At 45.4% G+C, this 22,091-nt stretch overlaps 1 protein-coding gene across 3 annotated transcripts in view; it reads right to left on the bottom strand.

Annotated features, from left to right (window-relative positions):
* EXOC4 (exocyst complex component 4) overlaps positions 1-22,091 on the bottom strand; it is an 871,518-nt gene that overhangs the window by 243,606 nt on the left and 605,821 nt on the right. For 2 of the 3 annotated variants that reach the window (XM_002711996.5, XM_070071324.1), the window contains exon 11: positions 19,557-19,776. In XM_002711996.5, the coding sequence (XP_002712042.3) occupies positions 19,557-19,776 (220 nt within the window). Of the gene's footprint in view, positions 1-19,556; positions 19,777-22,091 lie in introns of those variants that run through there. The other variant, XR_011387458.1, reaches the window with a different exon arrangement.

The raw sequence follows: 22,091 nt of genomic DNA, 5'->3' as shown, positions 1-22,091 counted from the left end.
GGCATCTCATGTTGGCACTGGTTCGATTCCTGGTTGCTCCACTTCCAATCCAGCTTCCTGCTAATGTCCTTGGGAAAGGAGCAGAAGATGGCTCAAGTGCTGGGGCCCCTGCACCCACGTGGGAGACCCAGAAGAAGCTCCTGGCAACTGGCTTGGGTCCAGCCCAACAGTGGATGTTGTAGCCATCTGGGGAGTGAACTAGTGGATGGAAGATCTCACGCTCGCTCTCTTTCCCCCTCTCTCTGTGTAACTCTGCCTTTTAAATAAAATTAATAAGTCTTTAAAAACATTAACCTCTACTCATTCTATAGCTGCCTAACCTTATAAAACGACCTCCTATAAACATGTGAATGGAAACTAAGTTAAAACAACAATGAATCATTTCAAACACATTATCACAGTCTGTAACTTTTTTTTTTGTTTCTTCTTGGTAAAGAAAGTTGTATTAGAATACATCCATGCTCATGCATTTACATATTGTCTATAGTTGTTTTTATCATAGGGAAGTTCACAGATTTTATGTAAACGTAGGATTAAAAGGTAAAGTTTATTTTAGTGCAAAAAATATTTGAAATCCATGCTTAGTTTTATCAGAATACGCATTTTTCACGAAGACCTTTTGATGCCACAGTTACTCATAGAAAGGAGATGTGGCTCACGTGGCTGAAAGCTCTTAACACTCAGCACTTCAAGAAATAATGTGCTGACCCTAGCTTATGGCCTTGGGACCCAACAGGCCAATGGCATCGGCATTATCTGAATGCTTGTTCAAGATGCAGAATGTCAGGGCTCCAGCAGGCCAACTGGATCAGACTGTGATTTTAAGAAGAGCTCTCCCCGGCCGGTGTCGCGGCTCACTAGGCTAATCCTCCGCCTGTGGCACTGGCACCCCGGGTTCTAGTGCTGGTTGGGGCGCCGGTTCTGTCCTGGTTGCTCCTCTTCCAGGCCAGCTCTCTGCTGTGGCCCTGGAAGACAGTGGAGGATGGTCCAAGTGCTTGGGCCCTGCACCCGCATGGGAGACTGGGAGGAAGCACCTGGCTCCTGGCAGTGCGGTGTGCCGGCCGTAGTGGCCATTTGGGGGGTGTACCAATGGAAGGAAGACCTTTCTCCCTGTCTCTCTCTCTCACTGCCTAACTCTGCCTGTCAAAAAAAAAAAAAAAAAAAAAAAAAAAAAAAAAAAAAAAAAAAGCCCTCCCCCTGGCATGATGAACATGACCATTAAAAATGCCAGAAGTGCTCGTCTAAAGAACACAGTTCTAAAGAAAAATCAAATTCCCAACAGAGCTGGGCTTAGTACTATTCTTACACTATTTTCTTACCAGAAAACAGAGGAGAGGATTGCTTGCAAAGACTTTTATGAAGACGGAGAAGAGGAAAAAGGGAGGTAGGCGCACACCACGGAAAACATTAATATTGTATATGAAGAGGAGAGATTTGTAGCATCAATTTACGCCCTCACAGAGAAAGGGACACGTGTAAACAGCTTTAGCCCAGATGGCTAGTTTTTTTCCATAAAAGAGTTATTACTGCCGAAAGCTGGTCTAAGCCCCCTATCACTCTCCCTAGCACAAAAACAAGTAAAAAGAAACAAATCTGCTGATTCCAGCCAAGTCCATTTGGTTGTCATATTCATTTCCTTTTTAAATACCCCATTTTCCCTGTGTAACAGGAAAATTGTTTTTGCAATAAGGCAAATGGGTTATGATTTGCTCCCTGAAAATAAACATGTTATAAAACCCACTCTAAATCTCTATTTGATCATGGGTTATTTGTGTTCCATTTGTAACAGGCTTTATGCTGTCATTTTCGCTTTACTTCATCCTGTGTTGTAAGGATCTGACAGAGACAAGTATCATTTCTTCTTAAAGTCACAAAAGCCTGCTCTGTAGTTGTTTTTTTACAGTGAACACCCTTCAGTTTTCCAGGTTTTGGGGTTGGCAAGTTTTACTATACCCAAACTAGACACCCCCAAAGGGACAAGGACACGACACAAAGAAGCAGCTTCAGAACCTGGCTGTTATCTTCCTTCCAGACTGGAGAAAACCATGCCGGGGTAAGAATGCTTCTTGGGAGAAGTTTCGAGAACTAACAAGATGACACCAGCAGTCATTCAAGGAGACAAGTCAGTTCTGTCCCTTGATAACAACTTTCGGTTGTTCAGAGACTGTTACCTTCAGCCGCCTAAACCCGCCCGACTCTGGATATGCTGGGCCAAGCAGGCAGAGAACGATGTAGAAGAGACTTGCCTAAGAAATCCCGTTAGGAGCAGCTCTGACGGCAGAGACAACAAGCTGACTTCTATCACGAAAAATAAGACCTCCTACCTACCCAACTCTTCTGATTCCATGTACCAAAGAAGGGATGCGGCTGCTAATTTAGGCTACTTTTATAGCCTCGGCAAATGTTACATTTAGGGGAATGTAACATTCAGAAGAAGTCCAAGAGTCCCAGTGCAGAGATGAGAAGTTGAGGCCCTGAGAAGTTTGTGCAGTCTTTGAGCTATGTCACAAGTTGGTAACATATAACCAGGAGGCACGCGCCTGAAAGACAACTTTTCCTCTCTCTCTCTCTCTTTCCCTCCCTCTCTCTGTTTCTTTCCAACTTCGCACTTCCTAATTCTCAGTACAGTACCTGGCACATAGTAGGCATTTAGAAACTCTTTCACTGAACCCAAACTTTTCCATTGTACCATGCTTATTCATGTTCAATAATGGATAATCTTTCTTTTATCTTCCCAAAGAATCAGAAGTCACATTTCAAATTATGCTTTTACACAGGTATAATTAAATCTTTGGAAGGTGGGATGGCAAGGAAATTAGAAGCTGGAGTGCAACAGACATTTTACAACCTGCAGATGCCAACAGTGGGCAGCTCCCACCCGACTCCACCCCCCTCTTCTTCCACAGTATAAGGGCAATTATATTCTAGGGTGAATAATATAATTACCTAAATGAAACCAGAAAGGGAAAAAAAAAAAAGCACACAACATAAAAGGATTAGCTGCTCAGGGACTTTTGGTTGGGGAAAGGCGGGAGGACGGATCCAGGCTGACAATTTCATAAAGTAGCCATCAATTATTTAAATCATTGTGACTTTTTAGACAGGATTCTGGACAGTGAGGCGAAAAAAAAAATTCCCAACATCCTGAAAACCATAAATTAGGAGGGAGATGCTTGTTATTCGGTTTTGGAGTGAAACACGCTCTGTCTAGATAAAGAAGTAAAAGGGAAGAGAAAGTCACCCTGAACAGGAGTCACTTTCCTGAAAAGTCGGCAGAACAAAATATTCTTATGGTGCAAGCTTTGGTACCTTAAAAACCCAATATTAATAAACCACTTAACACATGAAGGGTAGCAGGTTTTTAATAATTCTACAAGTAGAATGGAAAGAGCCCTGGGCCAGAAGAAGGGGCAGGAGTGAACCTACCATTAACCAGGGATGTCACCTCAGCACACTTCACATGTTGGGTCTGGACTAACATCTTCAGCACATTCCAGTCCTAACTCTACTGAAACTTGGTCTTTGTAAGACAGACAATACCAATTGTGGCTACTGAAAAGTCATAATGTAATGTAACTATATACAATCAGACTTTTATTGAAACGAGCTGTACTTAGAAAAGAATGCTTGGCCCATGCCTATGAGTTCAGTCGCAATAGTGCTGTTACATTTTCATTATATAAGTAACCCAACCTATGCCTATATATCCAGGACGTGCCAGAAATAAGGAATTAGAATTGAAAAAGTATAAAACTGTTGTTATTTTGTGAAGTATTAATATTTGCTACATTAATTCTAAAGAAATTGATCATTTCTACTCAGGTACAAAGTCCACAAATGGATCAATACTCGTGAGATGCACCTGGTCAACAGCTTCAAGAGCCAATTAGCTTGATTTTCCCGATTTAAGTAGTGGCAAAAAAGCAAACATTGCTTGCAATCCAGTTACTTTTGATGAGCTCCATAAAACTATTGTATTTATAATGTTTACATTTTCCCCTCACTGGAAAAAAAAGCAGACGTTATAAATATGTAACTAATCACATAAATAATTAAGTAATGCATTTTAAAAATATGAATTTTATATTCATATATGCAAGATTAAAAAAAAACATTACCCAGAGACTAATTAAAACCATTCACCAACTAAACCGTAACATTATAAATTACAACTTTGGGTTTTTAACTTAAAGAGCAATCTTTAATTTTGTCTTATTTATTTTCTGTTCCTCTAGAAGCATAACTCCCTGTTCCTTCAGATGTGGGCTGTGCAGAAAGAGTAAGTTCTGGTGGGAAAGCTGCCTCAGGCAAGTACCAAGGTCAGCACCAACAGAGACAGGTCTTCCTGCAGCCTGTGTTCTCGGTCTGATGGATGAAAATGACACTTCACGTCTGCGGTCTTCCCGCCAAACACACACTCCCAGGGAGACCACGAGCAAACATCAGACAAATCCACAGCGCAGCCCAAGTAACCAACACTCCTCCAAACTATCGAGGTCGTCCAAGAAAAAGAGGGAGGAAGAGCTGAGAAACTGTCACACCCACCAGAGCCTTAAGGAGACCTAACAACTAATCCCAACAGGAAGGTGGTATTCTGAATGGGATCCTGGAACAGAAAAACGGTGTTAGGTTAAAAAAGAAAACCCACACACAAAAAAACAAGGCAGTAGGAATAATGGACTTTAGCTAATAATCATGTATCCTTTTTGGTTCAGTAATTGTAATAAATGCACCACACTAATACAGGGTGCTGATGGGAAACTGGGTATGAGCTGTATGAGAAACTCCATGATTCATCTCTGCATCTTTTCTGTAAATCTGAAACTCTTCTGAAATCAAAAATATATTTTAAAAAAATGTTTACATTTGGCCGGCGCCATGGCTCACTTGGCTAATCCTCCGCCTGCGGTGCCGGCACCCCGGGTTCCTGTCCCGGTTAGGGCGCCAGATTCTGTCCCGGTTGCTCCACTTCCAGTCCAGCTCTCTGCTGTGGCCTGGGAAGGCAGTGGAGGATGGCCCAGGTCCTTGGGCCCTGCACCTGCATGGGAGACCAGGAGGAAGTACCTGGCTCCTGGCTTCGGATCAGCACAGCGTGCCAGCCATAGGGCCATTTGGGGGGTGACCCAACGGAAGGAAGACCTTTCTCTCTGTCTCTCTCTCTCTCATTGTCTAACTCTGCCTGTCAAAAAAAAATGTTTACATTTAATGCTACTTTCCTTTGCCAACAACGTAAGTTTGCTTTTCGTTGCTGCTGTTTTTTTTAAAGACTTATTTATTTGAAAGGCAAAGTTACAGAGAGGCAGAGGCAGAGGCAGAGAGAGAGGTTTCCCATCTGCTGGTTCACTCCCCAAATGGCTGCAACAGCATCAGCTGGGCCAATCTGGAGCCAGGAGCCAGGAGCTTCCTCTGGGTCTCCCATGGAGGGGTAGTCGCCCAAGCACTTGGGCCATCTTCTACTGCTTTCCCAGGCCATAACAGAGAGGCAGATTGGAAGTGGAGCAGTTGGGACTCGAACCTGCACCCATATGGGATGCTGGCACTGCAGACTGGGGCTTTAACATGCTGTGCCACAGCACCGGCCCCATAGCCTTGCTTTTATACACTGTCCCTAACCATGTAAGCCAGAGGCCACCCTTTAATACAGCTGTTGGTGATGTGTCTTTTATTCATTCAACAAATGAGCACCTACTATGTGCCAAAGTTTCCTTGTGGCTCCAAAGCGAAACCCTTCAGACAGATGAGGGAACTCTCTGTCAAGGGGCAAGTGGTGAGCAGACAGCCGAGCCCAGGCTCCGCTCTGCAGGCTGCTCACTATGGTAAAGCCTGGGCAAGCACAGAGAGCAAGGCCCACCGGAGTACTTCTGCAAGTGCCTGCTAGGCAGCCTTGACCTTGGAATAACCAAGGGGACAGCAGATTCAAAAATGCTTCATGGAATCAAAAGGAAGACACAATTAGGCTCCTGAGGTTGAATTGGGGCAAAGAGTAGCAGCGCGTGCCCAGCGAGGAGAGGCAGAGAAAGGCTCCCATTTATGGGCACTTATCTGAATTTGACTTTGTAGCTATTTGCAAGTGAATACGCAAGGCATTCTGGGCTCGGAAGATATGACCATCCATCATGGGAATAGCTCCACGTGCAGGGCGGGAAAAGCAGATAAAGAGGAGGAGGAAAGAGAAAGGGACACTAAGAGTCTTCACGGTTTTTTTCCTGCTAAAAAGAAATATACGCACAATCCGAAAAGGACATAATGACATAGATAACCTGTTAATGAGCTCGCTGCGTTTTGCCTGTTCCCTAAAGCAGGACTTAAACCGGCGGAGCTCCTGTGTGTCTGAAAAGGGAATAAGTGAGAAATGGACAGCTTCACCTTTAAACAAATGTGAATGTGCTGGAGCCAAATGGCCACTCCTAAGGCCACAAGTGATGAGTTCCACCCTGTGCCTCTGAGGGCACAGGAAGGAGACCGCACCGAGATGTCCCTGGGGAAGGCACCCTGCTGGATCCGTCTGGTCAGTTGTGACAGTCGATCAAAAAAATAAGCAGATGCTGAGCTGGGCAAAGCGCTGGAGGTCACCAAGCCTCGGGCGCCTGTGAAGCCCTTACCCAAGCTTCAGTCTGCAGAGAGACGCTGTCTGGTAACAGGCTGTGCCCCGGCCTCAGCGGGCTCTGTCCCCAGGCTCTCTGTCCCCTGACGCCGTCTGAGCTGTCAAAACCACTCTTGCTTCCATTTGCCCACATCCGTCCTCTAAAACTTTAAATTTTCACAGCGTTTTGACAGTGGACATTGGAATGCAATGGTGCCGAGTCACTCTTGTTGCAGGGAAGGTACCAGATTCTGCCCCTCTCACAGTGTCTGTACGGGCCAAGAGAAAGTACAGGGAAGTTTTGGCATGGGACAGGGTCCTGGAGAAGTATGAAGAAATATAGCTGCTCTATTTGAACTGTTCATTTTAAAGGGCCACTTCGGTTTTGAGCTGAGAAAGTCTTGTTTCTCTCTCTTTATTAGGACGTCTCTGAAGCTCGAGCCGCAACATCCAGACAGGGCAAAATTACTTAGGATAAGAACCTCGACAATTCCCCAAGTGCAGCAGTTCTTCGTCCACACTCCTCTGGCTCCTGCCAGCTCAGCAATCCTGCGGCTCCCAAGAATGATAACTCTCATTTGCTCAGGCTGTTGAGCCAGCCTTTTCTCTCTTCCCGGTATCTTTTGATGGGATGCCCTTCTTCTTTTCTAACATTTAAGGAAAAGAAGTAAATCTGAAGCTGCCTTTGTTAGCAAGTGAAGTCAAACGTATTTCAGGCAAAGGCAGCCTTCTAAAGATCTGAGTGACGGGACGTTAATGTGGTTCGGTTACTGTCAGCACATCTGTCATAAGCCATTACCTTGGCTCCTGCTTATCCACCGAGGAATGGGATCGGGACAAGATCAGAAAGGACAGCAGCCAATCAACATCTCACAACGCTTACCCCAAATGAGTCTGTGTCTTACGATGGTCCAGGTAACACCTGCGATGGCCATCCGCAGGCCTACTCGTGCTTACTACAGAAGCAAACCCAGAGTCCTGGTTTAAAACCCAGTGCTTATCCCTCTGTCAGTGTCATTTTGAAACAGGCTCGCACACAGACAAGTTTCATAACATGGAGCAAAGCTGGCAAGCATGTGTCACCAGCTGTAATTACTTTCTCCTTCAGCATTCCCCTGGGACCAAAGCTTAGTCATTCTAGACGGACCTCATAACCCAGATGCAGTGGATGCATTCTGGGAAAGTTGCATGTGGATTAAAATCTGTTCCAGATACATTCGAAGAGATGATGGGTTGTGGAAGAAAACAGTTAAAATAACGACTCACCCCCAAAACACAAATTTTGAAATCATTAAATATGATTTTCTGCAGACAGGAAGAAAAAAAATCCTGTTTGTTTCTACCCCTCTGGTACAATTCCAGAAACCACACTGGGATAGAAGGGAGTTGCACTGAATGTATGCCACTTTCTCTCTCTTTTCGCTTTGCAGAAAGACACTTCTGGACAGTTGGTTAACTAGGAACTTAACTAAGAAAACCAGCTAGACAGGTGAGACCCAGGTAGCATACTTCTGTATGCTGGGCTAAGACTCGAAGTTACAGTGGTCCTTACACATTTAAGTTGATAACACAATGTGCTTGTTCTGCCTGCATATAAACATCATCTCTTGCTGGCTCACCTCACAGCCTTTTTCACCAACACTTATGAGGACAACTTCCTGTGGAATAGTCCATCAATAAAGGCACTATGTACAGATCAATCACAAGCCCGAGCTGGTCAAGTTCCTGCCCCATGGCACAATTTACAGGAAACGTTCATGGGAGTACTTTCAGAAATGGAAAACTCTACTGCGGTTACTGGCACACCCAAAGTCTCTCTCTCTCTCTCTGTTTAGATTTTTGAGTAAGATATTAAAGTCCTGCCGGCGCCACGGCTCACTAGGCTAATCCTCCGCCTTGCGGCACCGGCACACCGGGTTCTAGTCCCGGTCGGGGCGCCGGATTCTGTCCCGGTTGCCCCTCTTCCAGGCCAGCTCTCTGCTGTGGCCAGGGAGTGCAGTGGAGGATGGCCCAAGTCCTTGGGCCCTGCACCCCATGGGAGACCAGGAGAAGCACCTGGCTCCTGCCTTCGGATCAGTGCGGTGCGCCAGCCGCGGCGGCCATTGGAGGGTGAACCAACGGCAAAGGAAGACTTTTCTCTCTGTCTTTCTCACTGTCCACTCTGCCTGTTGGAAAAAAAAAAAGATATTAAAGTCCTGTCAACAGCACCACGGTGAAATGCTTTGGGAGTGATTGGGAATTCATTTCTGGGATGGCTGAAGAGAAATTAAAAGGATCAGGTTTGGCTTCTGTGAAACAAATGTAGGAAAATGAAGACTGTAGAATCTGGATGGGGAGTAAATGGGTGTTCACTGGTCATCCTTTCCAGCTATTATGTGTGTTTAAAATATGAGGGAATGGGAGCAGGTGTCTAGCCTAGTGGTGAAAGATGCCATGTGTAATGCCAACTAGAGTGCCTGGGTTCAATTCCTGGCTGTAGCTCCTAATTTCTATTTTCTACCAATGCAGACCCTGGGGAGGCAGTGGTGATGGCTCAAACCACTGAGTTCCTGCCATCCCCATGGGGCACTTGGATTGCATTCCCAGAACTTGGCTCAGACCCCAGCTCTGCCTCAGCCACTGGGGGCATTTGGGGAGTGAATCAATGGATGGAAGACCTCTCTCTCTGTCTCCACCTCTCTAATTCTTTCAAATAAATAAAATAAATTTCAAAAAAAAAGTTCATGGAAAATGTAATTAAAAGATGTTTCTTTTGTTGCATATTTTTCAAAACATTTTTGCACCAATATACTTACCTTCAATGGAAGTATTCTCATATTTTTAAGATAAACTATTGGAAAACAGTATTGCCAGATTGTTGATACTGGCTATTATTCATGAGCAAAATAATCTGGTGTGAAACAAGAATGAAGATTTCATTTAATATAAAACATTTTTATTTTTTTAGGTGTTTTCTTGGCATCACTTCTGTTAACACTAATGGATTTTTCTGAATGGAACCACATGTGGGCATGTGGACCAAAATAATAATTTTTATGAAACAGCTGTAAAGCCCTGCTAAACGTATGATCCCCCTGCACTTCTCACTCCAGTCTTTCCAGGTAGCATAAGTAAGTATCGTTCTCATTCTACAGACAGCGGGGGGAGACCCAGGGAAAGGAAGTGGCTGAGCCGGTAAGGAGACTGCACACATGCTTCATATGCTGTCCCTCCCACATTGGAATGACACTCCACGGGAACCACTTTCTTTTTTCTTTTTTGACAGGCAGAGTGGACAGTGAGAGAGAGACACAGAGAGAAAGGTCTTCCTTTGCCGTTGGTTCACCCTCCAATGGCTGCTGCGGCCAGCACACCGCGCTAATCCAAAGGCAGGAGCCAGGTGCTTCTCCTGGTCTCCCATGGGGTGCAGGGCCCAAGCACTTGGGCCATCCTCCACTGCACTCCCGGGCCACAGCAGAGAGCTGGCCTGGAAGAGGGGCAACCGGGACAGAATCCGGCGCCCCGACCAGGACTAGAACCCGGTGTGCCAGCGCCGCAAGGCAGAGGATTAGCCTACTGAGCCGCGGCACCGGCTGGGAACCACTTTCAAAAATAGCCACGGGGACTGGCGATGTGGCACAGTAGGTTAATCTCTGCCTGTGGGGCCAGCATCTCATAAGGCTGCTTGTTCTAGTCCTGGCTGCTCCTCTTCCGATCCAGCTCTCTGCTGTGGCCTGGGAAAGCAGTAGAACATGGCCCAAGTGCTTAGGCCCCTGCACCCATGTGGGAGACCCAGAAGAAGCTCCTGGCTCCTGGCTTTGGATTGGCCCAGCTCTGGCTGTTGTGGCCTTTTGGGAGGTGAACTGGTGGATGGAAGACCTTTCTCTCTGTCTCTCCCTCTCACTGTCTGTAACTCTACCTGTCAAATAAATAAATAAAATCTTTAAAAAAAAAAGCTATGAAGAATCACTATAAAAATTCTACAAAAAAAACTAAATTCATGAAACAGAATATAAAAGTAACAAAACTTTATAAAATGATCTGAAAACCCAGATGCAATTCTCCAGTAGTAATGAAGGGTTTGATTTGCTCGGTTGTCTTGGAAGTGAACAGATGAGCATTAAATCCACGCTAAAAATTTCAGCAATCAACGCCTAGAACAAAGCCATCTTCTTCATTTCTTGGACCAAGTCTGAAGCAGCCATAAATGGTTGGATACCTGAGGTCTCTACCTGTCATGCATAGGCCAAACAATACTCTGGTGAATCCATAAAATAGTAAAATTCAAAAGAAAATCAAAACTACAAATCATAAGTTCATGTTTCTTTAGATGTAAATAGATAACCAGTGAAGAATGAGATTAGACCCCAACGCATCTTGATGCTAAGACTTACGCTGGCGCAGTAAGACCATTAGGACTGTCTCCCAGAGCTTACAGAGGGGTGGAAAATCAATTGATCAGCTCTCTTTTCAACTTAATGATTTCCAGGATGACTTCCAGCAGACCTTAAATGGCACTGATCTACTTACACTAATAAAAGCTGAATCTATTCTGTACCAGAGAGACGGCTGGAAACAACTTCCCACAATGCAAATGCCACTCAAATGCAACATTCTTCATATTAACACAATCTGATATGATGAAAACAATATGCTGTTGCTGCTGGCCACACTTTCTTGGGAGACAAGAAGAGGTTCCTGGCAGTGCCTTGTCTTGGCTGGGGAGATAATAGGTTTGGGCATCAATGTAATTATCTCTAGCAAATTATTCCACTGTAAGCAGCTGTGTCCATCAACCTTCAGTAAGGCTTAACTAAAGCTCCAACAATCACTCAGCCAACCAAATACTTTCATTCTGAATCTTGTTGATATCTAGAAAATTTAGACCATCATGGGTCTGTTGCCTTAATGGCAACACTTCCGCACTACTTCCTGCCAGAGGTCGTCAAGGGAAATGCGGCAAACTGGATACACTGCCTTGTGGACCACTTGCTAGCTGCACTGGCTGCAGTGGACCGAGGGGGCACGGTGAGCGGAGGTCAGAAAGCTGGGATGGAGAGAGGCAGGCAGCGGGCAGGTGAGGCATCAGAGCACTCGATGCCTGGACACGTGGCATGGGAGAGGCAGGAGAGGTGCGCTTCACAATCATTATTCAATTTAACCATAAGAGGGTCCCTGCCACACAGACTGAATTGCTGCCATTTTATAGAGGTAGAGATAGGCAGAGACAGAGAGGTAAAGGGATTTGATCACAGCCACAAAGCTAGCACAGGAAATGACTGGAATTTAAATCCATCTGTGTCGGATTCCAAGGCTTGTGGACAGACTTGGTTCAAAGTGTCTAAGGCAGCACTTGGTGGTAAACCTGCCTGAGTTAAAGAATGCCTCAACTGTCATTTTTATGTCCTCCCTTTTCAGGGCGATAACTTCCTATGGTGTAGAAAGGCTCCAGACAAATAGAGCTAATTCTGGCTCCGTGGAGCGGGGTCGGCAGGGGGTGGGGGGGAGGCCGTTACTTGGGCATGTTAAGAATCCTGACGCCAAGGCAGGGCTCACCGCCAGCCGAGTCATAGGACTTGGGCAGGTCACTGGCAGGAAGAGCCTGGGTGGCTCCGATGGGGACCTCTGCTGGGGCCCACTGCCGCAACCCCGCAGGTGCAGGTGGGGAGTGTGGCTGGCTGAGGAGGTGAGAGTGTGGTGTCTGCTGGCAGATTCTAGCCACTGCACTTCTCAGAAGCTATCTCCGACAAATACTGGGGCAGTCAGAGAAAGGAAAACGTGCTTTAGATGTTTCAAGATTGCTTCAAGTTTTGCCTCGCACCGCCTATGTTTGTTCCCCCACGGACGTGGGCATTTGAGACTGAGCATTGGGGAAGCTGCCTCTGTCTCGCAGGGCTCACGGATGAGCCAGAAAGCGTGGGCTCCTCCTGCCTTTGGAAAGAACTTCGCAAGATTCAGCAATGTGCTAGACTAGGAAGCAGCTCCTACTGCTGCTCCAAATATTGTCTTTACGATTTCTGGGGCTGCCTGAAACAAAGATGCACAACTTTGAAAGGGACCACTGTTGTTCACCACAGAGCTAAGCGGCCACGGCGGGGGATCCCACGTGCTAACCTCCAGCTGGGCATGAGGATATTGTGTGAAAGGAAGGCTTTTGTTTTTTTAAACACTGATTGACTGATTTGAAAGTCAGAGTTAGAGAGAGACAGAGAGAGAGAGAGAGAGAGATCTTCCATTGGCTGCTGCACTCCTCAAATGGCTGTAGGGGCCCAAGCACTTGGGCCAGCTTTCACTGCTTTCCCAGGCTCATTAGCAGGGAGCTGGATAGGAAGTGGAGCAGCTGGGACTCTATCCAGCACCCATATGGGATGCTGGTGCTGCAGGTCATGGCTTTAACCATCCTGCCAAAGCGCCGGCCCAGGGAATGCTTCATAACCGGGGAATGTGCAGTATAACACTGGGAGGGCTAGTCAGAACTAAGACACTCAGACTGCTGTGAGATTCTGGAATCTGCATAGTTCATAAATTCGCAGGGACGCCGACACTGCCAGTCCATGGGCAACACTGGCATGAGGCAAAGCTTCCCACACTCTACTGCATTTACACACCACCTGGTGAGTCTGTGCAGACGGTTCAGGGCTCAGAGGCTCTTGTCAGATGCCACCCTCTAAGCAGCACAGGTAGAGGATGTCCCTTTACGTGGTGGGATGGTGGGAAAGAGACTTCCCGTGAAGCCCCATTCACAGAAACAGTGGCCCATTCAGCAGCTTGACATGAAAGGGATAAAATAACTGAGCAAAAGTCCCTGTACTTTTTTTTTTTTTTTTAAGATGGAGACACCAGGGGCTGGCATTGTGGTGTAGTGGGTAAGGCCACTGCCTGCAGTGCCAGCATCCCATATGGGTGCCAGTTCGAGTCTCAGCTTCTCCACTCCCAACCTGGCTCTCTGTTCTGGCCTGGGAAAGCAGTACAAGATGGCCCAAGACCTTGGGCCCCTGCACATGGAAGAGGCTCCTGGCTTCGAATTGGTGCAGCTCTGGTCATTGTGGCCATTTGGGGAGTGAACAAGCAGATGCAAGACTTCTCTCTTTCTCTCTATCTGCCTCTCTGTAACTCTGCATTTCAAATAAATAAATAAATAAAATCCTTAAAAAAAAAAGATGGAGACACCAAAGAAGAAATAAATTCCCAAATCCACGATAAACTTGAGAACCGAAGTGAATCTTTTCAACCTGCTTCCCCGTGTCTAAGGTAAGAACAAGTTTAGACTCTGAGAGACATACCAGCTATGAGAAGGTATTCGCTTCAACTGGTTACTTCCAAAACTTTAAAACTCACAAAAATATATAAAACAGAAATCCTACTTTTCAGATTCAACAGACAATATCAAATGGCTAAAAGTAAAAAAAAGTGTCTAACCACTCTCAAATGCTCTGTGTCTTATAGCAGACTGGCCACACACAGCCTGAGGTCCAGCACAACCCTCCGACCACACTCTGAGCAGAACTGGCTCAGAGCACAGGGTTAGACAGCCTGGGTACAGATGCCAGCTCTGCCAGTGGCCAGCTATGTGACTCTGGGCAAGAAATCTCATTCCATTGTTTCTCAGTTTGCTCATCATTATAACCACAGCACCCTGGCAGAGCTGCGTCCCTACAAACAGAGCGTGTAGGAGTCCATGCACCTAAAGCACTCGGAATGTTATCTGGCGCATAGGAAATGCTGTTGAAGCGTGCACCGCTCTCATTGCTACTACCCACGAGTAGGACTGCTGTCATTACTCGTACCACTTCTGTCATCACTACCAGCACCACTCAGTTGTAACATTTTGGGCCCCAGCTCACACTGGTGTTCCACTTAAGAAATGATGCCGGTACTCTCTCTCTTCCTTTCTTCCTCCCCTCCTGTGGGATCTAGAACTAGCACTGATGCCAGTGCACGTCAACACTCATGGAAATGTTGTTGGAGAGGCAAGGACAAAGTGTCTGGGGGTTCTCTGTCTAGGGCGCCCGGGTTCTGCCTCGCCCATCATCCATCAAATGAAAGTAGCACCATGACAGCTGCCTTCCCGGCTCCCTGGTGAACACAGCTGGCCTGATGCTGTGTGACACTGGGTGCAGCCTCCGGGGAGAGGCACGTCCTCTCTCCTACTCTGTCATGATTGGTCTAGCGGAGGCGATGACTTTAAAGGGCAGTGTTACACCTCCTGTAATTATAAATGTTTAACCCATCTACATCTTTCACACGTACATGCATTTCTCCAAGACTTCTTCTTAATCACTGTTTCGGATTCTCAGCTAAGAGCTTTGAAAATTACTTTTTTTTTCTTTAGATTAGCCCCCTACAATTAGATGGGATTAAACACATCAAGGAGACACAGAAATACATTTTAGAACCATTGACATCTGAGCGTGGGAAATCATGTTAGAAGATAATTTACAATCATTATAAAGCAAGGTAATTTCTCAAGATAGGAAAGAAAAATAACCATTATCTAATATTATTTTTAAACCTCATAATTCTGAGAACATGAAACAAATTCACAGATTTGGTCTAATTAATTTGCATTTTAATTAGAAAAAAACTGGGGGGTTAGGGTGTTGGCATATTGAGTAAAAGCCAATGCCTGTGACACTGGCATCCCATGTGGGCGCTGGTTTGAGTTGTGGTTGCTCCGCTTCCAACCCAACTCTCTGCTAATGTGCCTGGGAAAGCAGCAGAGGATGGCTCAGGTCCGTGGGCCCCTGCACTCATGTGGAAGATATGGCTCCTGGCTTTGGCCTGGTCCTGCCCTGGCTGTTTTGGCCATTTGGGAAGTGAACCAGTGGATGAAAGGTATCGCTCTCTCTTGTTATTTGGTCTTCTAACTCTGCCTTCCAAAGAAATAGATCTTTAAAAAATAAAGTAAAAATTTTGGTGGAGAGAGAGAGAGAGTGCCACAAAATAGCCAAATAACAAAGCAAGTATGTTGCGGTTTGAGTAACAGTTTGGGTGTCCCCCAAAGGCCCATGAATTGAGGGCTTAGTCCCCAGTATCTTGCATTAATGGGCAATGGATTATGAGTGGAGACTGGATACAGTAATAGTGTCTAGGAGGTGGACTCAGGGGGACACCTCAGGTCACTTGGGGTGTGCCCTTGGGAGACAGCCCCCACCTGAGGGCTGACCACTTAAGCCAAGCTGAGCCATGCTCTCCTGTCTGCTGTGATGTTCTTCTGCACACTTCCACCAGATGCCGGAATACCGGAGCTACATGGTTTGGGATGTTAATCTCCAAACTACAAGGCAAGCTAAAATTTCTTTCCTCCTAAGTGAGTCTTCACTTAGCCGGGGCTAGAGTGATGAAGAGCTGCCTAATGTGAGGAGTTTTAACTCTGGGAACAAATTCATGAGTGACATTTGTCTCAGGGTTTCCTCACTTACATATAATTATATCCTGACAAGGTCAAAGAGGGAAGAGACAAAGCTGGAGCTCTCACCTAGCCTCAGAATGGAGCAATCAACTTAAAGGACAAGAGGCACAGTTGCAGGTACAAAGTGGCTGGTGATAAGGTTGGGAGTGAGCTGACAGGCTCAACAGCAGACTGCCCAGAGATGTCATTTAGCTGGCAGCGGATGGCCCTGACACGGCCCAGCCTGTAGGCAACCAGTCACGAGTCTTAATATGTCTTCGTTACTCAAGCTCAAAATTACCACGCTGAACACAGCCAGATTCCTTAGTTCAGAAATTCAATCCATCGTGCAGTACCCTCTGCCTTTTCTTTTCTTTTAAATTTGGTAATGTTAGGTCTGTTAGGCTGTATGTATCATACTGCGTGGTACCTTAGAGAAATAAATACTGAAAGGTTTTCTGATGGAATTGAGACTTAAAGTATGGTCAGATGCAATAGTAAACAAGCATTTGTCCTTTTCTATATCATTTTCCCATTTTGGCTCTGTAGGTATTTTGACTTAAAATTTCCTTACTGTGTTCATCCAACTGTCTGTCCATCCATCCATCCATCCATCCATCCAAGCATGCATGCATTCTTTCAATAAATTATTTATTGAGCACCTTCCTGCTGCCTGGCACTACTACACTTTTAGGACTTCAGTTCATGGCTGGTGTTGTTTGGGTTAAGTCATAGCTTGTGACACTGGCATCCTTTATGAGTGCCGGTTCGAGCCCTGGGTGCTCCACTTCCCATCCAGCTCCCTGCTAATGAACCTGGGAAAGCAACAGAAGATGGCCTGAGTGCTTGGGGCCATGCACCTCTGTGGGAGACCTGGATATAGTTCTAGGCTCTTGGCTTTGGCCTGGCCTAGCCCTGGCCACTATGGCCATTTGTGGAATCAATCAGTGAAGGAAAGATCTCTCTCTTTTTCCAACTCTCCCTCTCTCTCTAACTCTGCCTTTCATATAAATAGGTAAATCTTAAGGAAAAAAAGCTTTCTAATGGGAAAAGACATAAAATAACAAGTAAGCCAAATTGACTAATAATTAGTTGTATTTATAAGTGGTGGAAAATTTGATATCCACATCCAGGAAAATGAAACTAGATGCCTATCTCTCACCATACACAAACATCAACACAAAAGAGATTAAAGACCTAAATGCAAGAACTGAAACTACTAAAAGAAAACACAGCAGATACGATTCTGGACATGAGAATGGGTAAGAATTTTTTGGATGAGAAACAAAAGGAAAAAATTAAAAAATGGGATTTCATCAAACTATTGAGCTACTGTACAATGAAGCAAATAGTCAGGAGTTAAGAGATGACCTACAGATAGGAGAAAATATTGCAGGTTTTACATCTGACAAGGGGTTGATAATCAGAATATATAATGAACACAAATAACTCAATGGCAAAGAAAGAGCCACTAATCAGTTTAAAATGAGCAGTATATCTAAAGAGACATTTTGCAAAGGAAGTCATACAAATGGCCAACGGGTATGAGAGACAATATTCAACATCACTAATCATTAGGAAATGGCAAGTCAAAACCCTAATGAGATACCACCTTAGTCCATTTAGGATGTCTATTATGAAAAACATGGCAGATGGCGAGTGCTGGTGAGGACGGAAAGAGAATCCTTGCACACTGTGGGTGGCACTGTGAATTAGTGTTATCACGGTGGAAAACTATGCCAGCTTCTCATAAAACTAAAAATAGTATTCCCATAGGATCCAGCAATGACACTATTGGCTATAGAGCCAAGAGAAATGAAACAAATCTGTGAAGAAACACTTGCATTTCCATGTTTACTGTATCATTATTCATACCAGCCAAGAAATGAAAACCACCTAAGTGTGCATCCACTGATAAATGGCCAAAGAAATTGTGATGCGTACCTGCCAAGAATACTACGCAGCCACAAAAAGGGTGAAGTCTTGTCACGTGCAGCAACACAGCTGGAACTGGAGGTGGGTATGGTAAGTGGAATTAGCTGAGCAGAGAGAGAGAAGTATCACACGCTCTCGCTTCTACGGGGAGCATCAGACAAGTGCCGTCATGGAAGCTGAGGGTGGACTGGTTGTTACCAGAGTTCAGGGAGGTGGGAGGGAGGAGGGTTTGAGGAAAAGCTGATTAACCGGTACGAAGTTCCAGTTGGATGGGAGTAAGACTTTCTGGTGCCCTGGCCAGCAGCAGCAGAACAAGAGCACACCCTTGCCATGTCCCCTTCTCTATGCCCCCCACACAGCGCAGATCCTCCACCGGGGGCATCGGAACACAGAGCCAGAGGATCCAGCTGAACATGGGCCTCACTGTGATACTGCTTTCCACTGTCTCCGCAGCACAGACGAGTCTGCTAAGGAATGCTCATCGCGAGAACACTTCCCCAGGAGAGGTAGAGCGCCTAGGTCTATTCTAAGCAGAGAGAAGCAAAAACTAAGGCAGGCAAAGGAGGCAAGCGTAACTCCTTCCACTGCCACAGCTCCTCGAAGAGCTCAAAGCTTCCACACGTTGAGTGTCCTCCCATAGCACATCGGTAACAATGTGCTACTGGGCCCGCCATTCTTTTTTTTTTTTTTAATCTTTTATTTAATGAATATAAATTTCCAAAGTACGACTTATGGATTACAATGGCTTCCCCCCCATACCATCCCTCCCACCCACAACCCTCCCCTTTCCCACTCCCTCTCCCCTTCCATTCACATCAAGATTCATTTTCGATTATCTTAATATACAGAAGATCAGCTTAGTATACATTAAGTAAGGATTTCAACAGTTTGCTCCCACACAGAAACATAATCTTTTAAATCAAGAAACACCATAGAAATTAAATTCTGATGCAGTTAATAGTTAAGGTAGGCCCATAACTTAAACACAGACTAATTTTTCTTTCAGTTTTATAGTCACCTTCAAGTCACTGGCTAAACCTTATATGAAATATATTCCTCGAGCCTATAAATCAAAAATATGTACTGATAGATTATTGTATTTCCATTGCCCAGAAACCATTTCTTTTTTATAGTCAGAGTGAGAGATTTCAATATTAACAAAATTGTCACCTGAATTACATGATCTGACTTTTACAAGCCCGTTTTCTGCTTCAGGTTCACTGTGAGCTCGTCCAGCTGTAGACAGCGAGGGTCACTGCCACCTCACTGGCTACCAAGCATTTCCTGTGGGCAACTGAGGCTGGGCAGAGGAAGCTCCTTCCTCCTCTGGGATGCCTTCACCCATGGCGAGGCCACTCCATTCAAGGGCAAATTCCACGCACATAACGAGACGCTGCCTGCATGCTAACGAGAATTACCACCTCCCATAGCCAAAGCTAACCTTTTTTTTTTTTTACCTCCTTAAAGATCATAAGGAACTTCCATTATCCAATTACACTAGAACTAAATTTCCCTGGTGCCTGTTTAATTTATCTCTTCTTGTTTGATCCCTGATGAATATGGAAACAGACGGTAATTCTTCTTCTTTTTTTTTTTTTTTTAAATTTCTAACTCTCCCCAGGTCTATGAAAACTGCAGATAAAGAGTCGGCCGCCAGGGCCTGAATACCTGCAGGAGAGGCCGCTGCACGCCCAGCGCCTTCATGGTATCCGCATTCGCCAGGATCTTCAGGGGGTCCGATGTCTTGGTGACCCCTTCAATCTCCTTGTTGATCTCAGCCAAGACCTGACTGAGGAAGATGTTTTTGATGTACACGGTGAGAAACTCTCGAAGAGAACACTGCTTGGCTGGGCCAAGTCCCAGGGCATGCTCAATCTCCTGAATGAACCTGCAAGACAGACAGGAAAAAGGCTGCTAGACACAGGGAAACACACAGGACAGTTAGCAGGGCTAGGACGCGCCGTGCACACGCATCTCTGGGACTCTACGGAGACGCTGGGTCATCCTTCTGTTATTCATTTATATAGAACGTGTGGCTTTTAAAACACAAGGGTTTTTTACAAATTGAATAGAAATAGTTTAAAATCGAAAACATGTCTTCTGGGGCCAGCATTGTGGTGCATGGGTTAAGCCACTGCCTGCCATGTGGCCCCTCATGAGTGCCGATTGAAGTCCTGGCTACTCCATTTCCTACCCAGGTCCCTGACAATGTGCCTGAGAAAGCAGCAGAGGGTGGCTCAAGTACTCTGGCCCCTGCCGCCCACTTGGGAGACCCGGCTGGAGTCCCAGGCTCTTGGCTTCAGCCTTGCTCAGCTGCAGCCGTTGCAGCTATTTGAGGAGTGAACCAGAGGATGGGTGATCCCTTTCTCTGCTTTGCCCTCTCTGTCACTCTGTCTTTCAAAAACAAAACAAAAACCCATGTCTCCTAATCTATGGAGCAAACAAAGAAGGACAGAAAATGTTTGTATTGATTCAAGAAGACTATAAGAAGCAAAGGAAATGCAGGATAAATAGAAAACACCAATCATGATGCAAATTTAAAAACACATTCTAGAATAGTACATATTCTTCACTGAAACCTTTATATATATAGATACGAATTTTATTTTTTTTAAGATTTATTTATTTTGGGGCTGGCACCATGGTGTAGCAGGTAAAGCTGCAGCCTGTGGTGCCAGCATCCCATATGGGTACTGGCTCGAGTCCTGGCTGCTCCACTTATGATCCATGATCCAGCTCCCTGCTAGTGCACCTGGGGAAGCAGTGGATGGTGGCTGCTTTTCGCAGGTGCATTAGCAGGAAGCTGGATCAGAAGCAGAGCAGCCAGGACTCAAACAAGTACCCATATGGGATGCCAGTGTTCAGGTGGCAGTTTAACCTGTTATGCCACAACCATGGCCCCTAGATACAAATACTTTAACAGAGACAGAGACAGATTCAGAGACACACAGAGAGCATTGTAGCATAGCAGGTTAAGCCTGTGATGCCGGCATCCCATATCAGAGTGCCAGTTCAAGTCCTGGATACTCTGTTTGTAATCCAGCTCCCTGCTTATGAACCCAGGAAGACAACCGAAGATGCTCCAAGTACTTGGGGCCTTGCCACCTATGTGGGAGACCTGGATGAAGCTCCTGGCATTGGCCTGGCCCAGCCCTGACTGTTGTTGCCAGTTGGGGAAGGAATCAGTGGATGGAAGCTCGCTCTCTCGCTCTCTCTCTTCACTCACTCAATATCTCACTCTGTCTTTCAAAAATGCAAATAAATAAATCTTTAATAAAAATAGAGAGAAAATGAAGGGTACTCTCCCTGATGCTCTATCAGGATGATAAAGTAGGTTTAGAAGTTAAGAAAGGTAATGGGGATGAGACTGTGGGGACAAATCAGCACTTCAACCTTATTCATTTCCTTGATTATACTTCAAGTATATATAACATAATATTAATAATGATCAAATATCAGAGATGAGTATGCAGATGCTTGTACAGTATTCTTTATACTTTCACACACAGGCAAGGCCCTGCTCTGTGTGGGTGGGTATGCACAAACGTAAGTTACTGCAGTTTACTTAAATATCAGACCCCCTACAACATTGTTGAAGAACCACTGTGAGCAATTGCAGAAAGTACAAAGCTTGCTGCTGGCTCTTCCGAAATCGCTAGGGAAATAAATGCTGTCTATCAGGATCAGTGACCAATCACATCGCCTCTTTCAAAGTCTACTGGGGACACAGGTGGTTCAGTTCATGCATAGGCAGCAAAGCAGTAGTTGTGTTGTGGCCTTGTGTCGCAGGCATAAACCCAAGTGACATTTTACAAAAACAGATCGATCATAACGAAAGGCAATTGGCCAGCAAAGATGAAAATGCGGCAATAACATTAGAAGCAAAGGCACCGGTGATTGGCGCTATAGAAGAAAGCTGAGCATGGGACGTTGACTCTACCACTGTGTGCGAGACACAGCGAGCCAGAGCAAAGGCAGACTGCTCAATGAGAATGAGCAAAGGGGATGAAGAAGATGAACAGGGACAGGAAGCTAGAGGAAGTGATGTTGGAAAATCACATTTAACAAATTCCTGCATATATTTCACAACAATGAAAGCAAAAACAGTATCACATGGTTGATATAACATTGATATAATATTATGGTATAATGTGTTACGCCATTGGCATCCCTTATAAGCACCAGGTCAAGTTCTGGCTGCTC

Source organism: Oryctolagus cuniculus, chromosome 3, assembly GCF_964237555.1.
Source record: "Oryctolagus cuniculus chromosome 3, mOryCun1.1, whole genome shotgun sequence".
NCBI lineage: Eukaryota > Metazoa > Chordata > Mammalia > Lagomorpha > Leporidae > Oryctolagus > Oryctolagus cuniculus.
This window is presented reverse-complemented; position numbering and strand designations above follow the sequence as displayed.